Source organism: Carettochelys insculpta, chromosome 1, assembly GCF_033958435.1.
Source record: "Carettochelys insculpta isolate YL-2023 chromosome 1, ASM3395843v1, whole genome shotgun sequence".
Lineage (NCBI taxonomy): Eukaryota > Metazoa > Chordata > Testudines > Carettochelyidae > Carettochelys > Carettochelys insculpta.
Genome location: NC_134137.1, coordinates 163,159,669 through 163,185,045, shown reverse-complemented (window position 1 = coordinate 163,185,045; position 25,377 = coordinate 163,159,669). Strand labels below are relative to the sequence as shown.

At 43.3% G+C, this 25,377-nt stretch overlaps 1 protein-coding gene across 11 annotated transcripts in view; it reads left to right on the top strand.

Moving 5' to 3' along the window:
- DMD (dystrophin) overlaps window positions 1-25,377 on the top strand; it is a 2,199,436-nt gene that overhangs the window by 735,102 nt on the left and 1,438,957 nt on the right. For 10 of the 11 annotated variants that reach the window (XM_074994607.1, XM_074994584.1, XM_074994539.1 and 7 more), the window contains exons 8-9: window positions 1,969-2,150; window positions 3,924-4,058. In XM_074994607.1, coding sequence (XP_074850708.1) covers window positions 1,969-2,150; window positions 3,924-4,058 — 317 coding nt within the window. The remainder of the gene's footprint in view (window positions 1-1,968; window positions 2,151-3,923; window positions 4,059-25,377) is intronic. The other variant, XM_074994601.1, reaches the window with a different exon arrangement.

The window sequence follows — 25,377 nt, the reverse complement described above, 5'->3', positions numbered from 1 at the left end:
TAGGTTTTAGGGAAAATTTAGATTGGTCTTGCCTGTTCTTGAGGCCAGTAATGCAGGAAACAGTACTCAGCGGAAATGTAAGCCTGTCCCATTGGCAAGTGCTACAGTTCAGTGTGATCCATTCTCCACACTTCCCCTTAATTCTTATCATTGCCTTGCTGAAGAATCTTGTCTCTTAAATCTCCTGGTGAAAAAAGAGGAGCATATTTACCTTTGAGTATGACCAAAAGTTTTGCCTCCATTCAGCCAGCCCCAACTCTCTGGTCCCAGACTCTTGCAGCCAGTCAGTACTGCTGTACCAGAGGGGGAGATGAAGCGGAGTGAGGTAGAGAATTGGCTCAAGAATGGCAACTTTAGGTCTGAGTGTACAGCGAGATTAAAATGCCTTCATTCTGGTTTTTGAATGTTACCATGCCTGATGTCTGAGCTGTGTCCATTTACTCTTTTGCATAGAGACAGTCTGATCTGACCAATGTATATGGCTGAGGGGCATTGCTGGCACATGTCATATCACATTAGTAGATGTGCAAGTGAATGAGCCTGGATGATGTGGCTAATGTTAGATCGTATAATGATGTCACCGATGTAGATATTTGAACAGAGTCGGCAATGAGGTTTGTTGCATGGATTGGTTGCTAGGTTAATATTTCTGTTGTGTAGTGTGCACTCAGTGGTGAGTGTTTAAGGTGTGTGGAGGTGGGGGCTATCTGTAAGTGTGAGTATATTTGGTCTTCCAGTGACTGCTACTGTAAACATGGAACTCCAAATGCCATTTTTACAGTCACTTTTAAATAGTAGAACTGAACATCAAAGATCCAACATAACTGAACAAGCAAAATAACGTTTACATAATACTTCGTCATTTGAGTTTGGACAATGTGAAACAGATGGTAATGAATCAGTGAAATAATTCAGTGGGCAAAGCCAATTAAAAGAAAAAGTATAAAATGTGTTAAAATCTTAAGGATTTGGGAGAAAGGTGATTGAACAGTGTGGAAGAAAATCAGAAAGGTGGGGAAAAAAAACAAACCAAAGATAGTTACCAAGCTGGGCAGATGCCTTTTGGCTGTTCATCAAAAATATATGGTGAATTAAAGTATAATGTCTGCTGTTGCACTTTTCAAGGTCCAGGAAGGAGAATCAGGTACCACCTTATTGTGCATTTCTATAAAAGTAACTCAATATAACTTTTTTTCTGTGCCTTCGACTCTTACCTAAAGCTAGGGAGAAATTTGACAGTAAAACCTCATTGTTATGGCTATCTCTTGGCCTTCTGCCTATGCTTATGTTTAAACATTGCTGAGACTAATAATAAATTTCTTATACAACAGTCTTTTTACATCTTGATTTACTGAATGGAGTGCAAGAGGTAAACTTTAATGTCAAATAGCAAAGGAACTACTTGAAAGAATGATCCCATTATTTACTTTTTTACAAATTTTTATTGACTTGTCTGCTGTGTTAGATCAACACCTCCCCTTTCCCCGCACCCGCTGAAGTATCATGGCTACGTTTAAAAGATCAGCTCTACTTAGTGTTCCTGCAAAGATCCTTACGTTGGTTGCTAATGTCCCAGTAAAGAAATGGCATGTGATAAATAGACTTATACTATCTCTTCTAACATCCATAAACTCTGTTTTCTTTGAATATGTTTCATGGCTATCATAAAGCTTCAACCGTTTATGAGGAGTCAATGAATATAGGCACTATACAGTCACCTTTCACATTTATCTCATCACTAGAAAAACCTGTGATTTTTGCGACTGAACCAAAGAACATAAAATACTATACAATCTGTAAGTTTCTAAAGTAGCCCATGTTTTGTGCAACATTAACGTGGTCCAAAATAAAATGTATCTTATGGACAATCAACTGCTCATCAGTCTGTCAACTTTCTCTGGATTTTTTTTTCAATTGCATACTCTCTAGTATGGAAACAGAAATGATCTATGTTAATATACTTTCTAGATATCGCGACTGCCTATCCAGATAAGAAGTCAATCTTAATGTACGTGACATCACTTTTCCAAGTTCTACCCCAGCAAGTCACCATTGAAGCCATCCAGGAAGTAGAAACATTGCCACGACAATCTAAGGTCACTAGAGAAGAGCAAATACCATTCCAACATCAGCAGCGCTTCTCTGAACAGGTCAGTGTCACAGTCTGGTGCAACTGCATTTGTATTTCCACCCAGGCTCCCGAGCTGTTTCTTATTTTGGGTGAAGATCTGCATCTTCCACCCTTCTGACCAGGGTATTTCCAGGCGGTTCCTTCCATTATTTCCGGTACTCTTTGTATTGCCTTTACTGTATGTTTCTGAGCAAAGACAGTCTGCCGAATCACACCTGTTTGCTTTCTCCTCAAAGACTGATAAATGCATGATTGATATGAATATATGTTCCTAGACAGATTTCTGTAACCAAGTTGATGTTATTTTAAGGTAAAAAGCATTACAGAGGAATTATGTTAAGAATAAAAGAATCTAAGTGCATGCTAATAAAGCCTACCAGAGATTACCCCAATTCTTACATGAATTCTGGCAGGATAAATCTTCAATTCCATACCATAGGAAAAAGTTCATTTCAGCTTCAGCTCATAACAGTCTACACAAGTTTATTCCATCCTTTGATCTGTGAGTTTCCAGAACCAGTTTGTTAGTGTACACATCGTATCACTTTCCAGGATGTATTTTCAAAAGGTTGCTTTGGAAAGGGAGAATTTGAATTTCTCTTGCCTTGAAATATTTTCTAAGGCAATACTCTTGAAATATTGTTCCAAAAAGGCTTTTGTACTCCCTTGTACCTTCCAGAGATTACACTTATGTTCACTTCCTGCAAAAGTTTCAACCATTTTCACAATAGTGTACATGCATTTCAGTTTTTAATATAAAAACTGTAATGATGCATTTCTTAATTCAGTAAAGTTTGTCCAGGATATTGTCTGTCACAGTGAGTTCTTTCATGTTTCTGCTTGCAACATTACTATTTTAAAGTGTGTTTTAAGAAGGCCAAAAAACCAAGAGAAAATCTGCAGGCATACCTGTAACGACAATGAACATATTTATCAAATATAACTGCATGAACTGCTTTTTGTACTGCTTTGCATACAGTATTGGGCTGTTTTAAAGTAACAGTTCTATGGATTTTTGCTTTGTATTTCTACTTTATAACATTACAGAACTTATCTTTAAAAGCATGTCATGCATATTTTGCTTTTTGAGTAGAACAGAATAAAAAACAAGGGTGATGTAGAGGTCATTAATAAGCTTGGTTCTTTTGTTAAAATTCTAACATCAGTCTATGGATGCTCCGAAATAAAAATGTTTATATGAAGTAACTTAGATTAAGAAAACTATTTTATAGAATACCTATTGTCTATTCTGTGAAATATTTTCATTTGTTCATGTTTAATTTGAACTGACTAGTATTTGAGCTTTGCTGTGCTCAACCACATTTTGCCTTTCTAGAGCATCAAAGTGATGCATACACTTTCTATTGTGCCTTCCTCAATTATGTTTTTAAACCAGCCATCAGCCCATCTCTGCTGAAATGGTTGGGGTTTGTTAGACCCTCCAATACTGAGTTAACTCTGTGTCTTAGTTGTGGGAGAATTAGTCTTCCCATTTGTGGTTGTTGACCTGATGGATGCTGACTTCATTTATTCAAGACTTACCACAAGGTTACTTGTTTTCAGCTTTGGATGGATTATATCGTGATATCCTTCATTTAGTGCTGACATTATACCTTGCAACTCAGGCAGGAATCTTTCTGCCTGAGACATCTGCATGCTAGCACTATGCATAAAATTTAAATTCAAAAGCTGGTGCCCTCTCACTTCCCTTCATTTGTTGTTGAAAACAATACTTCTGTATTCCACATGTTCATCAATGTAAGTCTGCTTTTTTCCCTTAATTTCTTCTTAGATCACAGTCAGTCTAGCCCAGGGTCATGTGCGCACCCCTTCACCTCCTTCTAAACCTCGCTTCAAAAGCTATGCGTACACACAAGCTGCTTATGTCATGTCCCCTGGCCAAAAAGGGAGGCACTTCCCTCCACAGGTCTGTCAACATTATTGTTTGTTCTGAAAATTATTCTAATATGCCTGTGCTTGCTGTGGAAATATGTGTGTACTTCTACTTTTCCCTATCTCAGTGATTTGCCTTTTTTGCAGTTTCATTAGGGTCTGTTAAGTGGTGCCTCTTTGTTGATCACTTCAATCTGGCTAGCAGAAATGTGTCATGCTGTTTTGAAAATGTTAAGTATCATTCACCTACTGACAGCCTGTTAGAAAGTAACCATCTTTTTTCTGTTGTTAGTTTTAGACATGTTAAAAAAACTTAATTTTAGAAGCCAACTCCAATTTAAAGAAATGTAAGAGATAATAGACAAACTTAACAATCAGCTTTTACCATGATTTGTTTATAGGAAAACAGCTTTTTTTCCTGTGTTCATTTAAAAAAATGTTGCATAATGATTTTCATTCAGCTCAGGTAGCTGAGGGGAGAGGCCAGGGAAACTATTCACTCAATGTTCTTTATATGACCTAGGTTAATTTAGATAATATAATATTTCAGATGCACCACAAACAGTTTTCTTCCAAAGTCAAGATCAGAACCTCTATGCACTTTGTTCAATGCACTCACTGCAACTCAGTTAGTGAGAAAAATAGATTAGATTAGGAATCTTCTTACTAGGTACTTTCAGAATGCTCATTTTTACGTAGCTTGAAATCTGTAACAATTATAGTGTCATGGAAGTTGTAATAAAATTGCATAATATGGTATGATTGCCTTGATTTTCTTTGGAAAAGAAAATTGCATCTGTTTGGTCTAGCATAGCAATTTGTGTTCTGTAGTTGGGGATGGGGGATGAGCCATCATTCTGTCTAAATGGTAAAAATATGTTTGAAAATAACATTTTCAATTCCACACCCTGTTTAAGTCTTCTGGTAGGGTGTCAGTTATTTTGCCGAACAATCACGTCATTTCTGAAGTCTATGAAGAAATTCCTTTACAAATTTCCACATGCTTTTGCTGAAGATGTACCGTCAATGATACTACTGCAATGATTAACACAACAGTTAATATATTTAACATTGACATGGCTAATTTCTTCTACTGAAGTATTAAGCTTGATAGTGGAAGAGGATGGAAACTGGTGATTTAGCTTGATTTTTCCATCACCAAAGCCATCATGTGACCTTTTGTTAAACTCTTAGAACAATATAATAAAAGTCAAGTTTACGCAAATTAATTCACAAAAGATATCTAACAGAAGAACAGAAGAACCTGTTTGCATCATTCAATCCTTGTTCCTATGTTACAGTCCTCAGAAAAGAGCAAAAAATATAAATCTTGGATTACTATCTAAGCATAGTTATTAATTATTTATTTTGATTCAATTGTGTTGGAGACTGTACGAACATTGTTAATTGTCCCTGCACCAAAGAGCTTACAATCTATAGTCAAGACATGACAGGTGGATGAAACAAACAGGATGCAAATGCCATGCTATTCAGGGCAATTCTTAGCCCGTCAATAGTTAATTATTAAAGCTTCATACTCTACTAGCAATAAATAGAGGATAACACTCCCTTGGCAGGTTCTCTTAGTAATAAAGAAAATGGCCACATTTCCTGTTAGCTGTTAACCTCACCTTTGAATCAGCATGTTGAGGTTTAAGATGAAGAACTTTGCTCTCCTATTCCAGGGAATAGTCCACAGTGATAATTGATGACATACAGATATGAAGGTGAGATGCTTCCAAAGTCCCACCTGTCTAAACCAGTTCATTTTATTTTATTTCTTGTGAACAATAAAGATTTGTTTTGGACTCTCACTGTCTCTTCAAGTCTCTTCCAAACTAATTATATTCATGATTTTTCAGAAGGAACACAATAAGTTCTCTAGATTTAGTGCTATTATGATGAGCTTCAGATCAAAGCCAGCTCTGTTGAAAAGTCTGTGGTAGGCACATCAAGGCTAATCCAACTTCTCCTTTTCCATAGTACTTTCTTAAATTCCCATCTGGTTAATTTCAGAAGACATCTCACTTTGTAGTTTACCCTTAGGAAAACACAAGAGTTTCTTTTGCTTGATCTGCCAATTTCAAAGATCTTCCCAGGTGACTGGCTGGCAAGGTCTTCAACTCCTAGAGATGGTTTTCTGTGCAGATATGCAGGCAATCATTCCTCTGAGACCTTTGCAGTCTTTCATCTTTATAGATCTTATAACTACAAGCTCCTGAGTCTGAGTTTCTCACCAAGAGACTCAAAGAAGATATTTCTTTCATTAAGATAGTGATTATTCAAAAGGAATCCTGCTGAAACTGAATCTGATCTAAATTACTTCAAGTGGTAGCATCTCCATGTGGGGTGTTTAGAGGAGTTCTCATTTACGAAATGGTACCAGGAAGATACCTAGTCTGTGCATGAACATGCAGTACTTGAAACTGAAAATACACACAAATGCAATACTTTCCAAAAGCTTTGACACATCTTTCTCTAACTGCGTTGTAAGGCAATAGGGGAAGATTGTGTCATATGTCAGCTGTAAAAAGAGACAAAAAGCTGCTGTGTTAAGATCATAAATAATAAACTTCTATATTGGCAAGAAAGAAGAAAGTTTGCCCAAAACCACTTTACCTCAGAAGAAGATAGAATATCATTGGCCTGCTAGATAAACAGACTTTGTAAGACCTGCACTACATTTCCATTACCAGTTACCTACCTCAGAAGTTCCTCCACATCATGAGCTACCATCACAGAAGACAATCACTGGAAACAGACCTTGGGAAGTGTAGAGTCTGTATATCTTTCCCCTCAGTCCCCCAGAGACTGGACAACAGCCATTCTACAGCACCCAGCCTTATATTAGACTCAGACACTCCTCATCTATAATGCATCTGTCAGACACGCACAGTTAAACTTTTCCTCACCTTATTTCAACAGAGCTTACTGTTACATCTGTTCTTTAGACTGAGCCCAACTGCTTCCTGTTTGAAAATTCAGGACTCTTAAAATGCTGTTGCTCCCACTAAGGATGGACATTTATTGCAGTTCAGGGGGCAAAGTATCTCTTCCTTACTTATCCATAAAGATGGAAAGCTTTTATAAACTGCTGCAAATCTCAGGATCTAAATATGCTCTCAGCTTCCAAATCCTTTATAGCTGAATTCCACATACCAGGATTAAGAAAGATCTAAAACCAAATTACTTATATGTGCAAATTTTACATTATAGTTACTTCTCAGCCACTACAGGCTGCTTACCTGCCTTGCTCTGCAGCAAAATATTTTTCTATTTCCTGAAGGCAGTCTCATCAGTGAGACTGGCCATGTGGCTTCTCTTAGGGAAAAAGGGACCCCTTGAACCTAGTTCTAAGAGCTTTGTCAAAGATACTTTTTTAATCTCTCTCAAGTTTCTTTGTTTAATCTGTAACAAATCTGCCTTCTTTTATGTCTTCAGCTCATTGAATATGTGAACAAGGAGCATTATCCATCAGATAACTTCACAAACATTTTCTTTTCCAAACATACTTGTTCTCAGACCAGTTCCAATTTTGTACACAGGAATAACTCTTTTTTACACCTGGCTCAGAATAATCCTGAGAGGTTGCTGGAAGCTGAGGGGGTCCCACCTGCCTGCAATATGGGGCTACCAGAGTACTGCAGAGTCAGGAAGCCTCTGGTTCCCAGCCCCCATGGCATTATGCATAGCAGGACTGTCCCAGAGCCGTGAACTCAGAAGTTCATGTTCCGGCAGTGCTCCAGATGAGCTATCAGGAATGCAGACCAGGATCTCTCAGCACCCTGCCTGTAGTTCATCAAAAACTTATCAAACCTAATACATTTCCTATTCAACTCATCTTCCAATAAAAACTCTGCTTCATACAAAACAAAACAAAACACACACACACACATACACACAAATACTGAATAGCTCTGTTTGAAAGTTCAGATGTGAGGTGTGTCTATTCTGTTAAACATATTAATGGTTCACAATGAGACCTGACTTACTTGGGCAGTGCCATAGACACATGTTCTTTTGCCAAAGGGTAGGGTTACTTTTGCAGTGTCTGAATTCTGGATTATTTTTACTACTCTGACAAGCTGTTGTAGGTTTGAATTAAAATAATTTCAGCTGTATTATTAAGCATTAGTGGCCAAGAAGAAGAGTGTATTTCCTGGTATTTAATTACTTGTGAGGGGAGTTGAGGACTTGAGGTTTCACCTCCAGCCCTCAGCTTATTCATTTATTAACTGTCAGAAACTTTCTAACCTTGAGGTCTTTAATACTAGTTTACAAATGTGATAAAACATTGCTTCTCAAGACCTCTGTGCTCCTATTGATGTGAATCTTCTTGTAGACAGTATTTCTTTTACCAGGTACTAAGTACAGTAAGTGGTTCAGAAAGCAAAGGCTCATTTCAAGTATTATTTAAATTGTAAAATATTTAAACTCCATTGAATTGACTTAGCTAGGACACATTTATTATTGAGAGAATTACGAATGGAAGCTTTTTAAGTGTTTTTAAATTTTCTAGTAACTGGAATTTCCATGACTTTTTGCCATCTGTCACCAAATTTATTTAATCTTAGTCATCATGGATTGATTGTCAAAGATCTCTACTCCATACCCTTTAAGCACTCCCTCACACATGCATGAGACACCCAAGTAGTAGTGCAAACTCTGTGTCTTTTCATTATATTAAGACAAGAGTTGTCCTTACATTGGGGCTGGAATCCAGATACTCTCTTCTTTACGCTATGACAACGTCCTTCAAAGGTGTCCTCTGTAAGGCAAGAAGGACTAGAGTTTTAATTTTTAAATAATATTTTCAAGGCCACATATATAATAGAAAAACCATGCAATAAAACTGACATAGGAGGAAAATTATATTAAACATAGCTAAATAGAGTATTTAGTTTTTGCTAGTCAGTATCTTAGCTATACAGGAAAAAGAAAGATTCTTCAAAACAATATGTAATGGACTCAGAGCCTTTGGAATTTTAAAGATGTTTGTGTTAGGTTTCTTTACCCTGTTTCCAATGAAATATTTTCCTCTTGCATTTTTTCAATAGTCCTTTTTTGGTCTTTGAGTTCTTGGGGTTCATTAATATAAGAGACCTGTATGCAGTTCTAGTGCGATGATTTTCAGGTTAGTCTTATAAAATATATTGCAGAACAAATACATAAAATGAAGCTAAACAATAACAAAAATGATTAAAATAAATTCTGTCTTTGATGAGCCACAGCTTGTTCCTTTGCTGAGAGTAAGAATGGCCCATTGTAACGTGTAGCCCTGGTAAGCATGGTGAAACATATTCACCACTAAGCATGAGAGAATTTGGGTACTTCAAGCATTTCTTGCATCTATTATTTTCTCTGTCTCATTATATTGACCATGGGAACTTAAAGCCTGTATTTCTCTGTTCATAAATTTGAAATACTATATATATATGAGAGGTGTAAACAAACAAAAGAATTCAAAACAATGTCTGTAAGAAAGAAAGAATGAATGAATGAATAAATGCACTGTTAAAGATACTTTAAGTTATATATGTCTCCCCAAAACAGGCTTAGAGAGATGTTGTAAATACATGTGATATGTCAGAAGCTAGGGTATGTTAAGCAAATGAGGAAAAAAACACAATTTATTCACTGTTATACAAGGAAATACTTTACAAACTAACTGCAGTAGCAGAATTACTTGATTATGTCGGTATTCAACATGTCAAGTCAAATAAATCAAATACTTGACTCCTTCAGAATTGAAGTAATAAAGAGGAATTGCTTATGGTAGTATGTGGGCTGGGTAGGAGGAGTTGCATTAAGTTTTCTAAACAGAATGCTAATTCTAAAATACACTAATGAGTTAAGCGATCTGTTTTTCCTTATGATGTAGCTTCCCTGACACAAAGATGTGTGCTTGCTCTGCTACATTTGCCTTCACTGAACATGTCATAAAGATTAGCTATCAAGTATTCCTACTTTTCGCTTTTATCCAACTGTAAAAACAAAAAGAGGACTTACCCTGGAGCTGAGAAGGCAAGCAATTCGCTTGAAAGAGTTGTTCAACAGCAATGATATTTCACGTTCAGCTCCACTTGGGCAGTAGATCTTATCCTTCTCTATCCCTTATAAAATCAAAAATACAAACAGTACCTAAATCTAGTCTTCTGCATTCCTAGAAATGTAGGGCTGCAAGGAACTTCATCGAGTTCAGACCCCTGTACAAAGGTAAGGACAAGTAACCCTAGACCATGCCTGAGAGCTATTTCCCGAACCAGTTCTTAAAAATTTCCAGTGTACACATCATTTAGCTGAGGGTTCACTAGTGCTGAGTGGAAAAGGACAGTTACCTCAAGCCGCGTCTTACATATGGCACCCCTGTTAATACCACCTAGCATATTAGGTATCCCTTCTCCTCCTACGTGACCAGTACATCACATATTTGAACCAATCAGTTTGTGGTTCATGATAATCCACAGATCCTTTTCAAAAGTACTACTATTTTCCCAGTTATTCTCCATTTTGTAGCTGTGCATTTGATTTTTTTTCCTTTGTAAGTTGTACTTTGCCCTTGTCTTTTTTGATTTTAGACCAGTTATCCATGTGCCTGTGTCATTTTGTACTCTAATCCTGTTTTCCAAAGTGCTTGCAGACACTTCCGGCTTTGTGTCAGCTGCAGATGAATACCCCATGCATAGTCTTTATAGTTTCTTTTGTCTCCTCAACCTTTGTAGTAAACTTCCAAGCTCTTTCCAACCCTTGATGTTTTCTGTTATTTCAGTTGACTCTTCCACACCAATAGACAAACTAATAATAAAGCAGAATTTTCTTAGTTACAAGGTATTTTCTGGAAGCTTGTCACATAATGTTCTTGTCTAATTTCTCCCCATGTGTTTCTACAGATTAAAATGTTAGCATTTTTTTAAATGATGTCATCTAAATAGTGGCCTGTTAAGAGGCTAGTTGATTCCATGAACTAGTCTGAGTGGTTTCTCTGATTTAAATTTTACAGTATATGAAATTGTAGTGTGTGCCATATGGCCTCTTTAAATATTCCATGCATCTTTTACCATATGATGGTAAGATTGTGCTCTTTTTGTCTTTGATTTTTGGGTGAGGGGGCAAAGTCATTATTAGAAACTAAATGTTTCTTTTACACTAGGTTTATTGCTGGAAGTTTATCTGAGCTACTAGAAGTAAATATCAAATCTTTCCCATGCATGTACACTTTCTGTTTCTTTATTCCCAAAGGTTAGGATGGAAACATAATTCCCTTATCTGCAATGCTATCAATTAATTTATCCAGATTGTGGCTATTAAAACAAAATATTAACCACTAATGCTGAGAAGGCCCATCTGTATGTTAAATACATAACAAATTGGCTTGTATTAGTCACAGTACTTGCTGTAAGTCTTTACATTAGCTCACTGAGGCTGTTTCTATGCATGCCACTCTCCTCCAAAAGTGGCATGTTAATAAACAGTCTGAAATATGCTAATGATGTGTGGATGCAAATTCCCAGTGCCTCATTAGCATAAGGTCACATGATTTGGAGTCCGGAAGACATTCTTCCAGACTCCAAAATGACATGTAGAAGCGTGGCCCCTAAGGGGTATTCTGGAAGGAAGTCCTTCTTCCAGAGGCCCCTTCTTCCCAAAAATTTCGGAGGAAAGTGGCACATGTAGAAACATCCTCAGTGAAATAAATTTAACTTGGTACTATATTCTGTATAATGCCACCATGTATGTGAATGAATTAATAGTATATTCTACTTAGATAAGCTGTAAGTGAAAAGAGTGGTGGGTATAATTCTGCAGTGTTATGAATCTTCAGTTTATAAGTTGGATATAATAAAGAATGTGGGAATTTCTTGTTCCTAACTCTGCTTTACTGTTCCACTACACAGATTCGAATGATGTATGTATTTTAGAGAAAAAGCCTCCTAGAGGTAGCTGCATTGTGGCACAGTGAATAGAACACTGCTTTGAGAACTACAGAGGGAGTCAGGCAACCTGAGTTCTATATTTGGCTTTGCCATTATTTTGCTGGGTGAACACTGGCCAGTTCCTTCATTTTCCTTCCCAAGTCATATCTGTAGAACAGAGATAATGCTTTGTAAAGAGTTTCTGATGAAAAATAATTGGTAAGAACTGGACATTGTTGTATTAGCATTCAAAATAGGCACACATCATAACTATTAAATCTTGGATTTTAATCAGCTTCAAATTTGATGGTGTTTGGAAAGGGCTTAATGTAGTCCCAGTGTAGAATAGGATTCAATTATTAAATTTCTGCCTAGAAGTATTACCACATTCTGGAGTGCTTGGATCTTCAGCTATGTTTTAGTCCCATATTGAATCATTATGGCTACATCTACACTACAGCGATCTGTCAACAGAAACGAAGGGTCCTGTGGCACCTTATAGACTAACAGAAAAGTTTTGTGTATGAGCTTTCGTGAGCACAGACTCACTTCATCAGATGCTGGTCTTGGAAATCTGCAGGCCAGCATCTGATGAAGTGAGTCTGTGCTCACGAAAGCTCATGCTCAGAACTTTTCTGTTAGTCTATGGCTACGTCTACACATGAAGCCTACATCGAAATAGCTTATTTCGATGTAGCGACATTGAAATAGTCTATTTCGATGAATAACGTCTACACGTCCTCCAGGGCCGGCAACGTCGATGTTCAACTTCGACGTTGCGCAGCCCAACATCGAAATAGGCACAGCGAGGGAACGTCTACACGCCAAAGTAGCAGACATCGAAATAGGGATGCCAGGCACAGCTGCAGACAGGGTCACAGGGCGGACTAGCGCTTCCGGGGCAACAGCTAGCCGCTCCCTTAAAGGGCCCCTCCCAGACACACTCAGCCTGCACAGCATGCGGTCTGAGGAGCCATAGGCACACAGACCCCGGGCGCCGCAGTCATGGACCCCCAGCAGCAGCAGCAGCAACAGCCAGAGGTCCACCCAGCCCTCCCGGCAGGAGCAGGGCTTGCCCTGCTCCATGCCATGCGGGAGGGAGCTGAGCACCTCCTTGCTAACCCGGAGGAGGAGCTGCCCCCAGGGCAGCAGGGCTCAACCCCTAACCCTGCAGCACCCCGCCCCCCCGCCTCACACGCCGGCGGCTGTGGAGCTACCCCACCAGCACCGACTGGTGGGAGCGGCTGGTGCTTGGGGAGTGGGACGACGACCGCTGGCTCAGGAACTTCAGGATGAGCCGGCAGACATTTCTGGAGCTGTGCCAGTGGCTCACCCCCGCACTCAGGCACCAGGACACCGCCATGCGGCGTGCCCTCCCTGTGGAGAAACGGGTCAGCATCGCTGTCAGGAAGCTGGCCACTCCAGACAGCTACTGATCCGTGGGACAGCAGTTTGGTGTCGGCAAGGCCACCGTTGGGGCTGTCCTCATGGAGGTAAGAGAACCCACGGGGGGAGGGCAGGGCAGGGGAGGGGGGCCCAGGCAGAGGAGGGCAGGGCAGGGCAGAGGAGGGCAGGGGAGGGGAGGGCGGGGGAGGGCAGGGCAGAGGAGGGGAGGGGAGGGGAGGGCGGGGGAGGGCAGCGCAGAGGAGGGGAGGGCAGGGCAGGGCCATGGACACCCTGCTCACCCCTCATTGGTGCTCTCCCATGTGCTTTCCCTGCAGGTTGTGCGTGCCATCAATGCCATGCTCCTGCACGGGCTCCTGAGGCTGGGTGACCCAGATGCCACCATCGCGGCCTTTGCCACCCTGGGCTTCCCCAATTGCTTCGGGGCTCTGGATGGGACTCACATCCCCATCCGCGCCCCGCATCACAGTGGAGGACGATACCTGAATCGCAAGGGCTACCATTCTGTCGTGCTCCAGGCCTTGGTGGACAGCCGGGGACGTTTCCAGGACATTTATGTGGGCTGGCCTGGCAGCACCCACGACTCCTGGGTTTTCTGGAACTTGGGCCTGTGCCGCCGGCTGGAGGCAGGGACCTACATCCCCCAGCGGGAGATCCCTCTGGGGGACACCACCATGCCCCTCTGCGTCATCGCAGATGCGGCATACCCCTTCCGGCCCTGGCTCATGCACCCGTACACGGGCCATCTCTCCGCTAGCCAGGAGCACTTCAACAAGCGCCTGAACCACGTGCGCCAGGTGGTGGAGTGCTCATTTGGCCGCCTGAAGGGACGCTGGAGATGTCTCCTGACCCGCCTGGATGCGGGCCCCAACAACATCCCCCTGATTGTGGGTGCCTCCTGCGCCCTGCACAATTTGGTGGAGAGCAAGGGGGACACCTTTTTCCAGGGCTGGGCTGTGGAGGCCGGCAGGGCCGACGTCCAGCCACCTGCTGCCCCCAGTCGGCAGGTGGACCCCGAAGGGACCCGGGTCCGGGAGGCCCTGCGGGCCCACTTCGATGATGAGGCCGCGGGGTGAACTCTGCCCAGGCCCCCTACTGCCCGCCCCTTCCTCCACCACACTCCTGCCCCAATGCTCACACCATGGAGCACCCAACCGCATCCCCTTCCCACATTTCCTGGACAAATGAGAGCACGCACTTGTGGCTGAACTTAACCTGTTTTTTCTTTTAGAACTTTTTTTTTAACTGTAAATATATAAAACAAGAACAAACTATATATAACATGTGGAAACAAAGTAATATGTACAAATAAAACATTCGTAACAAACAAGTGTCCTCATTAATAAAAAGAAAACCAGGGAGGATAAAGGGGAGAACTATTTACATGGGGGGCACGGGGCAAACAGGGGGCACAAACTAATAAGTTGAAACTATATACAAGGGGGGGGCCACGTCCCGGGCCCCTCGCCCCTACAGTCTGGCACTGGGCATGGGCGGCCAGGAGCCCCGCCGCAGCCGCAGCCCTGTCCGGGGCTGGCTGGGGGCGGGCCGGACCGGAAGATATGCCTGGCGAGTCTCAGGTGGCTCCAGGGGTCCCTCGGCACTCCGGCCCTCGGCGGTGGGTGGCGGGGCGATGGTGGACGGGACGGCGACGGGCGGAGCAGCTGGTGGTGCGGCTGGTGGAGCAGGCACGGCGGGCACTGCGGCAGCCGGCGTGGCATGGGGGGCCAAGTAGTCCAACAGGAGGTTGAAAGTGTCCATGTAGGCCCCCCATGCCTCTTGGCGCCAGGCCAGAGCCCGCTCCTGCAGCTGCAGGTGCTGCTTCGCGACCTCCAGCTGCCGTCAGTGGATGGCCAGCAGCTGGGGGTCCATCGCCGTCGGTTGTTGGTGGCGCGGGGTCCGCCGTCTAGCCCGCCATGGGGCCGGTTGGTCCTCGGCCGAGGGGCTGGCCTGGAGCGATGGTCCCGGAGGGCTCTCCGGGACCACTGATGCCTCGCCGGCGCTCTCTTCCGGTCCTTCTGATGGTGCAGGTGCGGGACACAGGAGAGGAGACGGGGAAGAAGAATGGAGACAGGAGTTAGTGTGGGCCCCGAGCCGTGGCCTTTGTGCCCCCATCCCTGTGCTGCAGGTTCCCCATCCCCGTCCCCGGGAGATGCTGCTGTGATGGATGGGGTTCAGGGGTCCCCCTTCCCTGCACCCCGTCCCCTGATGGGAGCGACTCTCACTTCACCCCGCAGGGTCTGACAGCAGGAGAGGTTTCTTAGGCCACAGATGCCCAGTTTCTCCCAGGAGTGACAGCACCAGCTGTCGGAAGAGACAGTCCTTCCAACCCGTCGTGTGGAGAAGACCCCAAGGGGTGCCCCTCTGGGATGCAGCTTTCCCCCTCCTCAGGCTGGCTGCCTTCCAGCTCTCCCTTCCCCTAGCCTCTACCTGTGGCCCCCGCCCTCACCCCCCAATTCCAAGTCAGCTCGGCTCCTCCCTCCTCTTTGTTCAGGGCAGAGGTGTCACCTGCCAGCTGTAGCCCCAGGATCCTCCTTTGCCCCTGGGAGCTATTCGGCTCTTGTTGCTCATATGTAGCCTGAGTCTCCCTTTTGCACTCTCCCCACTCCATCACATGCTGCTGCTGCTGCTGTTGCTGCTGCTGCTGCTGCTGCGGGGTGTCCCACCCCATCCTCCCGGGGGCCCCTCGAGGTTCCGCTCCCCCCTGCCCCGGGGATGGGGCATGGCACTGTCCTGCGGGGTGGGGGGGGGCAGGGGCTGATGCACTGCTGTGAGGGACATGGCCCTGCTGTCCTTGGGGCCATGGCCATGTGAGCATGTGGGGGGGCCCTGGACACATATCTATTACCCCCTGCCCCTCATGCCCAGGGGTGTACACCAGAGGGGGGTACCTACCTGTCGGTCCGCTCCCACAGTCCAGAGATCCCCGGGGGGCGGAGGCCCGGCTGCTGCTCCGGGATGGCAGGAGGAGGATCTGCAGCCCGGATTCTGCAGAGGAGGAGCCCCCCTCCTCCTCCTCCTCCTCCCGCGATGTCCCGGGGGTGGGCTCCGGGGGGGGGCCCCTGGGGTGCGGGGCTTACCTCCGGGGCGGACTCCGGCTGCAGGGCCTGCTGGGGCTCGTCAGCCAAGGTATCAAGGGTGGCCGGAGGGGTGGAGGTGTGCCAGGGGCCCAGGATGTCCCTGAGCTCCCTGTAAAAGGGGCAAGTGACGGGGGTGGCCCCAGATCGGCTGGCCGCATCCCAGGCCCGGGAGTAACCCTGCCGCAGCTCCTTCACCTTACTCCTGACGTGATCAGGAGTGCGGGCAGGGTGACCCCGGGCAGCCAGGCCGTCGGCCAGCTGAGCGAACACATCCGCGTTCCACCTCTTGCTCCCCATTACCTGGAGCACCTCCTCCTCGCTCCAGAGCCCCAATAGGTCCCGCAGCTTGGCGTCCATCCAGGAGGGGCCCCGATGCTTCTTGCCAGCCTGGCTGCGCACCTGGCTGGGCTGGCTGCCCTGTCTCCCCTTGGGGGGGGTCCCCTGCGGGCGCTGGGGGGGCTGCCGGGCAGCCATCGCAGCTGCGTGGCTGGTTTGGATGGCTGAGGGACGTGCAGGCTGGCCGCGTGTCTGGGCTGCCGCCTGCACGTTCCCTCAGCTTCCTGCACAGGAAGGGAGGGGGAGGGGACCTTTAAGGGGCCGCTCCAAGCAGCCACCATTGAGCTGAGGGGCTGGAGAGAGCGTCTCTCAACCCCTCAGCTGATGGCCGCCATGGAGGACCCGGCAATTTCGATGTTGCGGGACGCACAACCACTACACGGTCCCTACTTCAACCTTGAACGTCGAAGTAGGGCTCTATTCCTATTCCCTCATGGGGTTAGCGACTTCGACGTCTCACCGCCTAATGTTGAAGTTAACTTCGAAATAGCACCCGACGCGTGTAGCCGTGACGGGCGCTATTTCGAAGTTAGTGCCGCTACTTCGAAGTAGTGTGCACGTGTAGACACGGCTTATAAGGTGCCACAGGACCCTTCGTTGGTGTTACAGATCCAGACTAACATGGCTACCCCTCCCATACTGTGAACAGAAGTTACTGTCAGGGGACATCTTGTCATAAAACTTTTGTCCACAGATCATGTCCACACAATAGCCTATAGCCACAATAGCCTCTTCGAAGGGGGCATGGTAATCAGCCTGAATGAGGAATGGCAATGAGATGCTGCAATGAATAAGCAGCACCTCATTAACCTAATTCTCGCTGTGGCAACTTTGAAGTTGCAAACTTCGAAGTGCCAGCATGCCATGTAGCCACGGGCACTTCAAAGTACCCAGGCAGCTTCGGAGTATCCTTACTCCCCAAAAAGAGTGAAAGTGAATCACATGTCTCAGTGGTGACCCATTTACGTGGAAGGAGTTGTCACCGTAAGTGGTTATGTAATATTTTAGGGCTCTGTCCCGATTTGCACCATTCTGGGAAAGCCAATGGAAAACCATCAAAGGCACTGCTTTTAAATAATGCTTAACCTTTTGCCATTTGGTGCCAATAGTTTTGTCAAAACCCCCAAAGATACTGTTGATACATTTAAATAGTTGAGGATTTTTTAGATGTGGGCTTCAAAAACAATGCATATTGTCAAAATTGATGCATGTTACATTTCAGTCACCTGTACCGCAGGTGGGCTACATCTACATTGCCTCTCCCTTTTGGAAGGGGCTTGTAAGTGCAGTGGATTGAAAATGCTAATGAGGTGTTGATGTGACAATTCAGTGGCTCATTTGCATAATGGCAGCCACTCATTGCATCGAAAGTGCTGCTTTCAAAATGCAAAATAACCATGTAGATGGGGCTCCTTCAAAAGGAAGCCCTGCTTGTGAAAGCAACGTTCTTCCTAAAACAAATTAGGAAGAAGGGCTCTTTTGAAAGCGGTGCTTCCTTTCAAAGGAACCCATCTACATAGTGTTTTACATTTCGAAAGCACAAGTTTTGATACGGCAAGTGGTCATCACTATGCAAATGAGGTGCTGAATAGTCATATCAACACCTCATTAGCATGTTTGATCCACTGCATTTACATGCCCCTTCCGAAAGGGTGGGGCAGTGCAGATGTAGCTGTATAGTTGTAATTGAGAGGACTATATCTTGTGGCAAATCACAGCCTGTAGGCTGCAAGGACTGGTAGAAGGCAGGTATATTGGAAGGTGGGTTAATGCTGTTCCCCCATTAAGCCCAATTAAGGCAGACAGCTGGGGCCTCATTAGGAGTCAGCTGCAACAGGGGCTATTCAGCACCGTGGCCAGTCAAGACCTCTGGACTTGTTGTGAAACACTCACTAAGTGGAGGCCCTTGCCTCTGGAAAGATCTGGGCAGTTAAAGGGCCGTGGTGAGTCTCTGAGGCACACGAGGGAACCACCAGGAAGTACAGGAACCCCAAGGGGCCAACAAGGAAATTTGTTACAATCTATTTCAATTTTTTTGAAAACTTGAAAGGTTGTGAGATTCCTATGCTGTGCCATTCACATCAGCAGCTGTACAACTCATCGGTTGCTGTTTATAGGTAAATCTAAACTGTTTTAAACTTGCTGGTAAGTGCAATACAAATGCCTCTGAAGCTGGGATGTGATGCAGAGATATTCGTATGAGGATAATTAGGTTAAATGATGAACTTTCATTGTGCATCTGTTTGTATTGGGTGCCAACCTGCAGCAGGCCTCTTTCACAATCTCAGCATAAACTATTATGAGCTGAAAGGAAACTTCCAAATTTTCTTCTCTTTTTAAATTTGTAAAACATCTGAATCAGAGACCACTGAGTTATATCTGACAGAGGCTTGTCAGAAGTGTATGTATGTGTCCTGGGGTATCTGCTTGCTCAGTAAGTAATTACTGTTTGACAGTCAGTCAGCTTTCTGTATTTACAGAGGGTACAGAGCTTTGAAAGGTCAGGCTGCTTATCTGTACTGATCATCAAAGTGCCAATGTTTTGTCAGTGGATTTGATGAAACGCAGACCATATACTATATTCTGTTTTATTCAGCTCACTCTTTGGGATATTTTTTCATGATATCCTAACTGTTGTCAGTGAATACATTGTGTCTAGAGATGAATCTGAGCTGCAAAATTTACATCTGTTGGTGAAAATTGAATACCCCCTCATCCGAAATATGGCAGACATTTGTATCTGAGATATGGGAGAATATATGTAGGTGTAATTGTCCTGAGAAATTAAACTTTGCTTGCAATCATGTTAAGGTCTGAGTTAGATGCGATCAGCAGGGCCGACAGCCACTCCAGACACTATGGTTCAGAAGGGATGGGGCCTGGATTGGAAGGGGCGGGATCTAGAGCAGTCAGCCCTTAATGCCACCTGGATAATGGATCTGCCTTCATCCCTTTGAGCCACACAGAGCTGCTGTGGTACTTCAGAGGGTCCAGGAGCTTCTTTGGCAAAGTAGCAGTGGTGGCAGCTAGAGCTCCTAGCTCCTTTGAAACACCAGACCCTGGGGCAACTCCCCTCACCCTTCCACACCCGTTAGCAGACCTGGATGCAGTAATGCTATATCATATGTCAAAAGTTGATGCATGGACTATGGCTAGGACAGTTTACACTGTAGTAATAGATTTTTATACTGCTGGTCCACTTTCTATTGGTGTTCATCTGTAATTGAGTAACAGCTATTCACATACTGTGATGTAATTTCTTCTGTTTCTGTCTCTAACCTTTTTCATTCTAAGGGCTTGTCTACACTTGTGAGAAGATCGACCCAGTTGGTCTTCCAGCATTTGATTTCATGCAGCTGGTAAACACACATGAAATCGATCTGTGTGAGGTCAGCAGTTGACCCCCCAGTACTCCTCTCACAAGGACTAAGGAAGGTCAATGGGAGAAATGCTCCCGTTTACCTCCCTCAGTGAGGATACATCTTATAGTCGATTGCAGATAGGTCAATTCTAGCTACACAATTGCCACAGCTAGAGTTGCACATCTGCAGTTGACTGTACGGTCCAGTATAGATCAAGCCTAAGTTTTACAGAGTTTTCTTCATTTCTTAAGCAGGGAGTCTATTGCTATCTCTGATGTCGAGAAGTATCTTTCTTGTACTATGTATTTTGTTCAGTTAAGCAGAAAACATCTCTCATTTTACGTTGCTCTCTGTGACAATGATTGGAAAGCCAGTCTACTGTTTAGTTGCCGGTATGTTTTGTGTTTCCTGTTTGTATTCTGATTATATGCTTCCAGTACTTCAGAAAAAGGAGTCCACAAATATGTTTCCTTGCCTTTCATAAAGCATAGGCACAAGTCAAATGGAAAAGGGAGATATTATCAGACAGCAGGGGTACAACCACTGTTCATAAAGGCACTGAGGAATCTCTTAATTTAGCCTCCCCATTTAAAATATATGAAAGGAAGCAGCAGTACAGGACAAATGGAATTATGTATGCTGAGAATTTTAGTACTTACAGGAAATATACAGAGGTGTAGTGATCTAACCCAATGGACAAGTTGTCATTTGAGACAAAGGAGATGTGTGCATGTTGTGAAGGGGGCATAGAGGTGATTCTGGATGAATCCTTTCCCGCAATTTAACACCTGACATTTCATACATTCTAGTGCTCTGTTCCAAAACTTAAAAGAAGAGAAAGTATGTCTTCAGAAATCTATTTTATTATGCAAAGGATGAACCACTTAGGGCAGGAATGATTTAGTACTGTCCAGAGAGTGTTAAACTGAATCCAGTACACTCACCCTGATGCTTCATTCTCTTTGGTGCAAAATTTTAGGATAGGGTTCTCTCAAGCCACCACCTTTCCACTCCAACACATTACTTTATAAATCATGGATGCTGTGTATGGTGAGAGTCTTTTGCCCATTTGTAGTAAGATTATTGGTCAGTGTGATCCATTGGTGGACGTAAAACATGTTAGCAAAGTTGGTGGGTTTTTTTTCCCCCCATAGTTTTGGAACTGCTCATTTCAGTAGGTCAGTTTTCTTTCTTCATAGGATTTGATCTAGTTTCTTAGACACTTCCCTTTTTTTGTGAAGAGTTTGTGTAATGACTTTGGATGTTAAATCTGTTGAGTCTTGAAAATGCTACTGTATAGAATTAAGGTATTCATTTATCACATTTTTGTTTTGTTTTGTTTCAGGTCCTTTAGAAATTTAAGTAAAAAAGGTTTTATATAGTTTGAATACTCTGTTCTCCTTTGGGCTGTGGCAGGTTTGTGATACAACTACAGTTATGTTCTCTCTGATGATCTTTAGGCTGAAAGAGGTGTGATACAATGTGGCTACACTTGGGATCATGGCAATGTTGCTTAAAGGCCAGAGGTCGACTATGGCAGCTGTTGCATTCAGGGCAGAATAGCCTCAGAGCCAGTGCCAATGTAACAGCCCAAGGTTACAGGATAGTGCATCCCAGTGTCCAGAGTCACTATAATAGCTCTCAGATTCAGAGCACTGTGGCCTAGTGGCAGGGCATATATAATAGCCTTCAGGTATAGGGCAGTGCAGCCTGATGGCCAGAGGACATATAACCACCATCAGACTCAGGGCAGGGTGCAACCCAATGGCTAGTACCTTACTGAGGGGGGACCGCTCTGGAGGGAGTGGCCCAGGCAGGAGCCTCTGGGCCCCACCCAACCTCACCCAGGCTCTGACCTAAGGGTGTGTCACTGGGTCAGCAGGAAATCCCACCAAAACATGCAAACCTCACTTGAGCGGAAGGTAGCACTTGCTCATCCTTCCTGAGTCACTTCCTACTGCACATCTGGAAGCTGTAGCCCAAGGGCAGTGGAGTCTCTGGGTTCCTCAGCATGAGTTCCAAGGGCTCTGGTGGCCAATACAGCTCTGAAGATCTTCAGCCCATGCAGGCAAAGCTATGAATGCTCTTCACCTAGAGCCTCCAACAATGACCCTTTGCCTTCAGTGTGTTGCCTAGTATGCACTGAGCTGCTCCCTTTGATAGTGAGCCAATGACTGGAGCATGCCCAATATAATCTGTGGTGTGTGACATCCACCATCCTTAGCATGGGATTAACCTCCTTCTGTTGTTCAGTGCATGAGATGCACACCCCGTCATCACAGGGAAATGTTTGCTGCTGTTATGCAGAGCAAGAAACTGACTTCTTCCTTTTTTTTGTGATTCTCAGAAGAAATGATCTTTTTCTATAGCTATAATGTTGGCATGTTTCTTGTCTAACATTATCTTTGTAAGCAGAGCATACTGTTTCATTCAGTACAGCCTTTAGCGATGAAAGCTTTTCTATCCATAAAGTTACATGCTTTGAGTTGCATTATTGAATATTCCTGGCATTGAGTTTACACAAAGGTTGCTGAGATGAATATTTTCAATATTAAAGTTCATGGGTTCAGTCAGGATTTCTAAGGATGTCCTAAGAGTGAAACAGTGACATTTTCACACAATGGTATTTCCATATAGAGAGTATGCTAGTGAATGCTTGCTTTGTTTGTTTGAGAGCAATGGCTAATTTAAAATGCAATAATACTTTTCCTTCATTATAACATGACCCAAGGAAGGTTTATGCTGAAAGATTAGTGTTATAAAAATAAATTAGGGATTTTCTCCAAGATAGGTCAAAATTACCAGAGCTAGTGGCATTTGGCTAGTTCAGAATGTCTTTTTGAGAAAATTAGATAGATATATAGGAGCAACTCAGGAAGAGAATTTAAATTTGTTTGTTGAATGGCTCTGGGATTTAAGGATGGTAAAAAACCTTTTACTGATGGTTCAATGGTATGAATCCTGCCCAAATCAGTAGTGATAGAAAGCTTTGATTAGGTTTCTGTTTTATGGCCTTTATTAAATTAGTTTGTGAGCTGACTCCATGACATAACACATACATAAAAGTTCTTGTTAGTCTCAGCTCACTCATCAGAGGAACATGGAAATAATTTTCTTGCCAAAAAGAGACATGGTTTGATGGCATTCTTGAGGAGTATGCATTGCCGTTGCTTATCTTGCACCTATTCTGTGGAAAAATAAGGACTTAAGCGTATGAAGGTCATCCACTTCCAAATGTGTAGTGTTGCTAATGGTGTGAGAGTAAACCTTTATGAGTTACATAAAATAATTGGTGGGGCTTAGGTTCTGATCCTGCAAGTTAATCCATGTGATCAGAACTTATCGTCTTCATTGAGGTTCATGGTGCTCAAAAGTGTCCATTTAGATCAGCTGGAAGGATCAACAATGAGCATGAAAACATTACGTTAAGTGTATACTTCCATCAGACTTTGTAAACAGTGTACATAGCTTTGCTACTGAGTTTAAATTTCCTAATATTTGTGATGCCAAGTGTTTAATTGGCCACATATTAAGTCCACCTAAGACTGTTGTATGGATGTAATATGAAGCGAGAAATAATCCTCTTCGTTTACCAGAATATTTAGACTATGTTGTTTGTTTCCAGTTGTGGAGAGTGGCAATTTCACTTGTACAAGACAAATTGTATGAACTGAAAAGCAGTTGTATCAAATCAGTGATTTTAGATCAAATATTTGCAGAGATTATTCAAAAACTGAATGAAAAGAATCATATGTTGTGTTTTTCACCTATTTAGAATATTTTCACTTTAGTTAATTATGTTCTCATTTTTTTCTGTAATAAAGTAGATCCAAAATGCAGTGTTACTTTTCATGGGCAACATGACAATATCTTATTCAAAGTCAGCAAAAGCGTGTATAAAATGATGTCTATACCCCATTTTAATAGAGTGGTTACAGAAGTTCTGGCCTTTGTTTTTCAGTATGTTTCTGGTATGTTTTCATTACAACCTCTCTCCTTGTGGATGAGATCCTTCACTAAATTCCCCATGCCTCTGATCTCATCTGTTAGCTCATTACCTTCTTAAAGAGTTCTATATACTGTTTTCCAATCTCTCTGGAACATTGCAGTATGTGTTTTGTTTTGTTTTTTCTCCTGGGTTGTCACACCACACCTTCCATTTTTTCCCCTTCAGTGCTGATTCCTTCAGTTGTTTTAAAGCCAGGTCCAAGACACACTCTTTTGTCTCATGTATAATTTAGAGTCTGGACTTTATCAATCAGATCTAAGGCTATGTTTAGACTGCAGGGTTCTGTTGACAAAACTTCATTCCACAAGGAAGACGGGATGTCACAAGAGAGGGTTTGTTTGTTTTTTTCCTGACATTTGGCTCCACATGGAGGGGCCAAATGTCAGAAGAGCTTCTCCCTGTAGAAATGATTTTTTACCAACAGTTTCCCTCAGTCTGGACACAGCCTAACTTATTGAGCCTTCTGATTTTCTCAATCTCATCCATTCTTTTTGTTTTTGTTTTTGTTTTGTTTGTTTGTTCTTATAGATTTTTTCACTTCCACCACACATACAGATGCTATTGTACCTGGAACTGATAGTGTGATTTATATTTATTGATACTGGAGCAATGCTTAATGCTGATTTCATATTTGAAAGAAATAATGTGCTTTATAAAGAAAGGACAGAATACGTACAGGCTGTAATAATATGTGAGCCTTTATGCATTTGTTTATTTTTACATGGAGGATACAAAATGTCATACAAAAATGTACAGGTTGGACCTCTCTTATTTGGCACCCTTGGGACCTCACCTATGCTGGATGAGATACTTTGCCAGATGACTGGAGGTCAGTGTTATCTAGCCTATTACCAATACTACTTACCAGGCTCTTAGAAGACATTCGGGATAAATTACAGCTCAATAACAGCACAGAACACTGAGAATTAGGACTGGTGGCTGTAAACAAACTTTATGGGACCACGGTTGGCCCTCCCATGATAAGTGGTCATCTGTCTAACTAAAATTATGCCAGATTACGGAATTTGCTGGAGGAGAGGGTTCTAGATTGGAGAGGTTCAACTACAATAAAGTCTGTGGATGACTATGTTAAACACACAGTTCCATATGGAAGAAATGAAAATTGTGTGTGTGTGAGAGAGAGAGTGAGTGAGAGAGAGAGAGAGATTTTAAAAGAAAAATCTAACAGCAATCCAGAAAGAGCTTTTTGGCAGTTCTCAATGTGGAGGGAGATGAGGTAGGTTCCAGT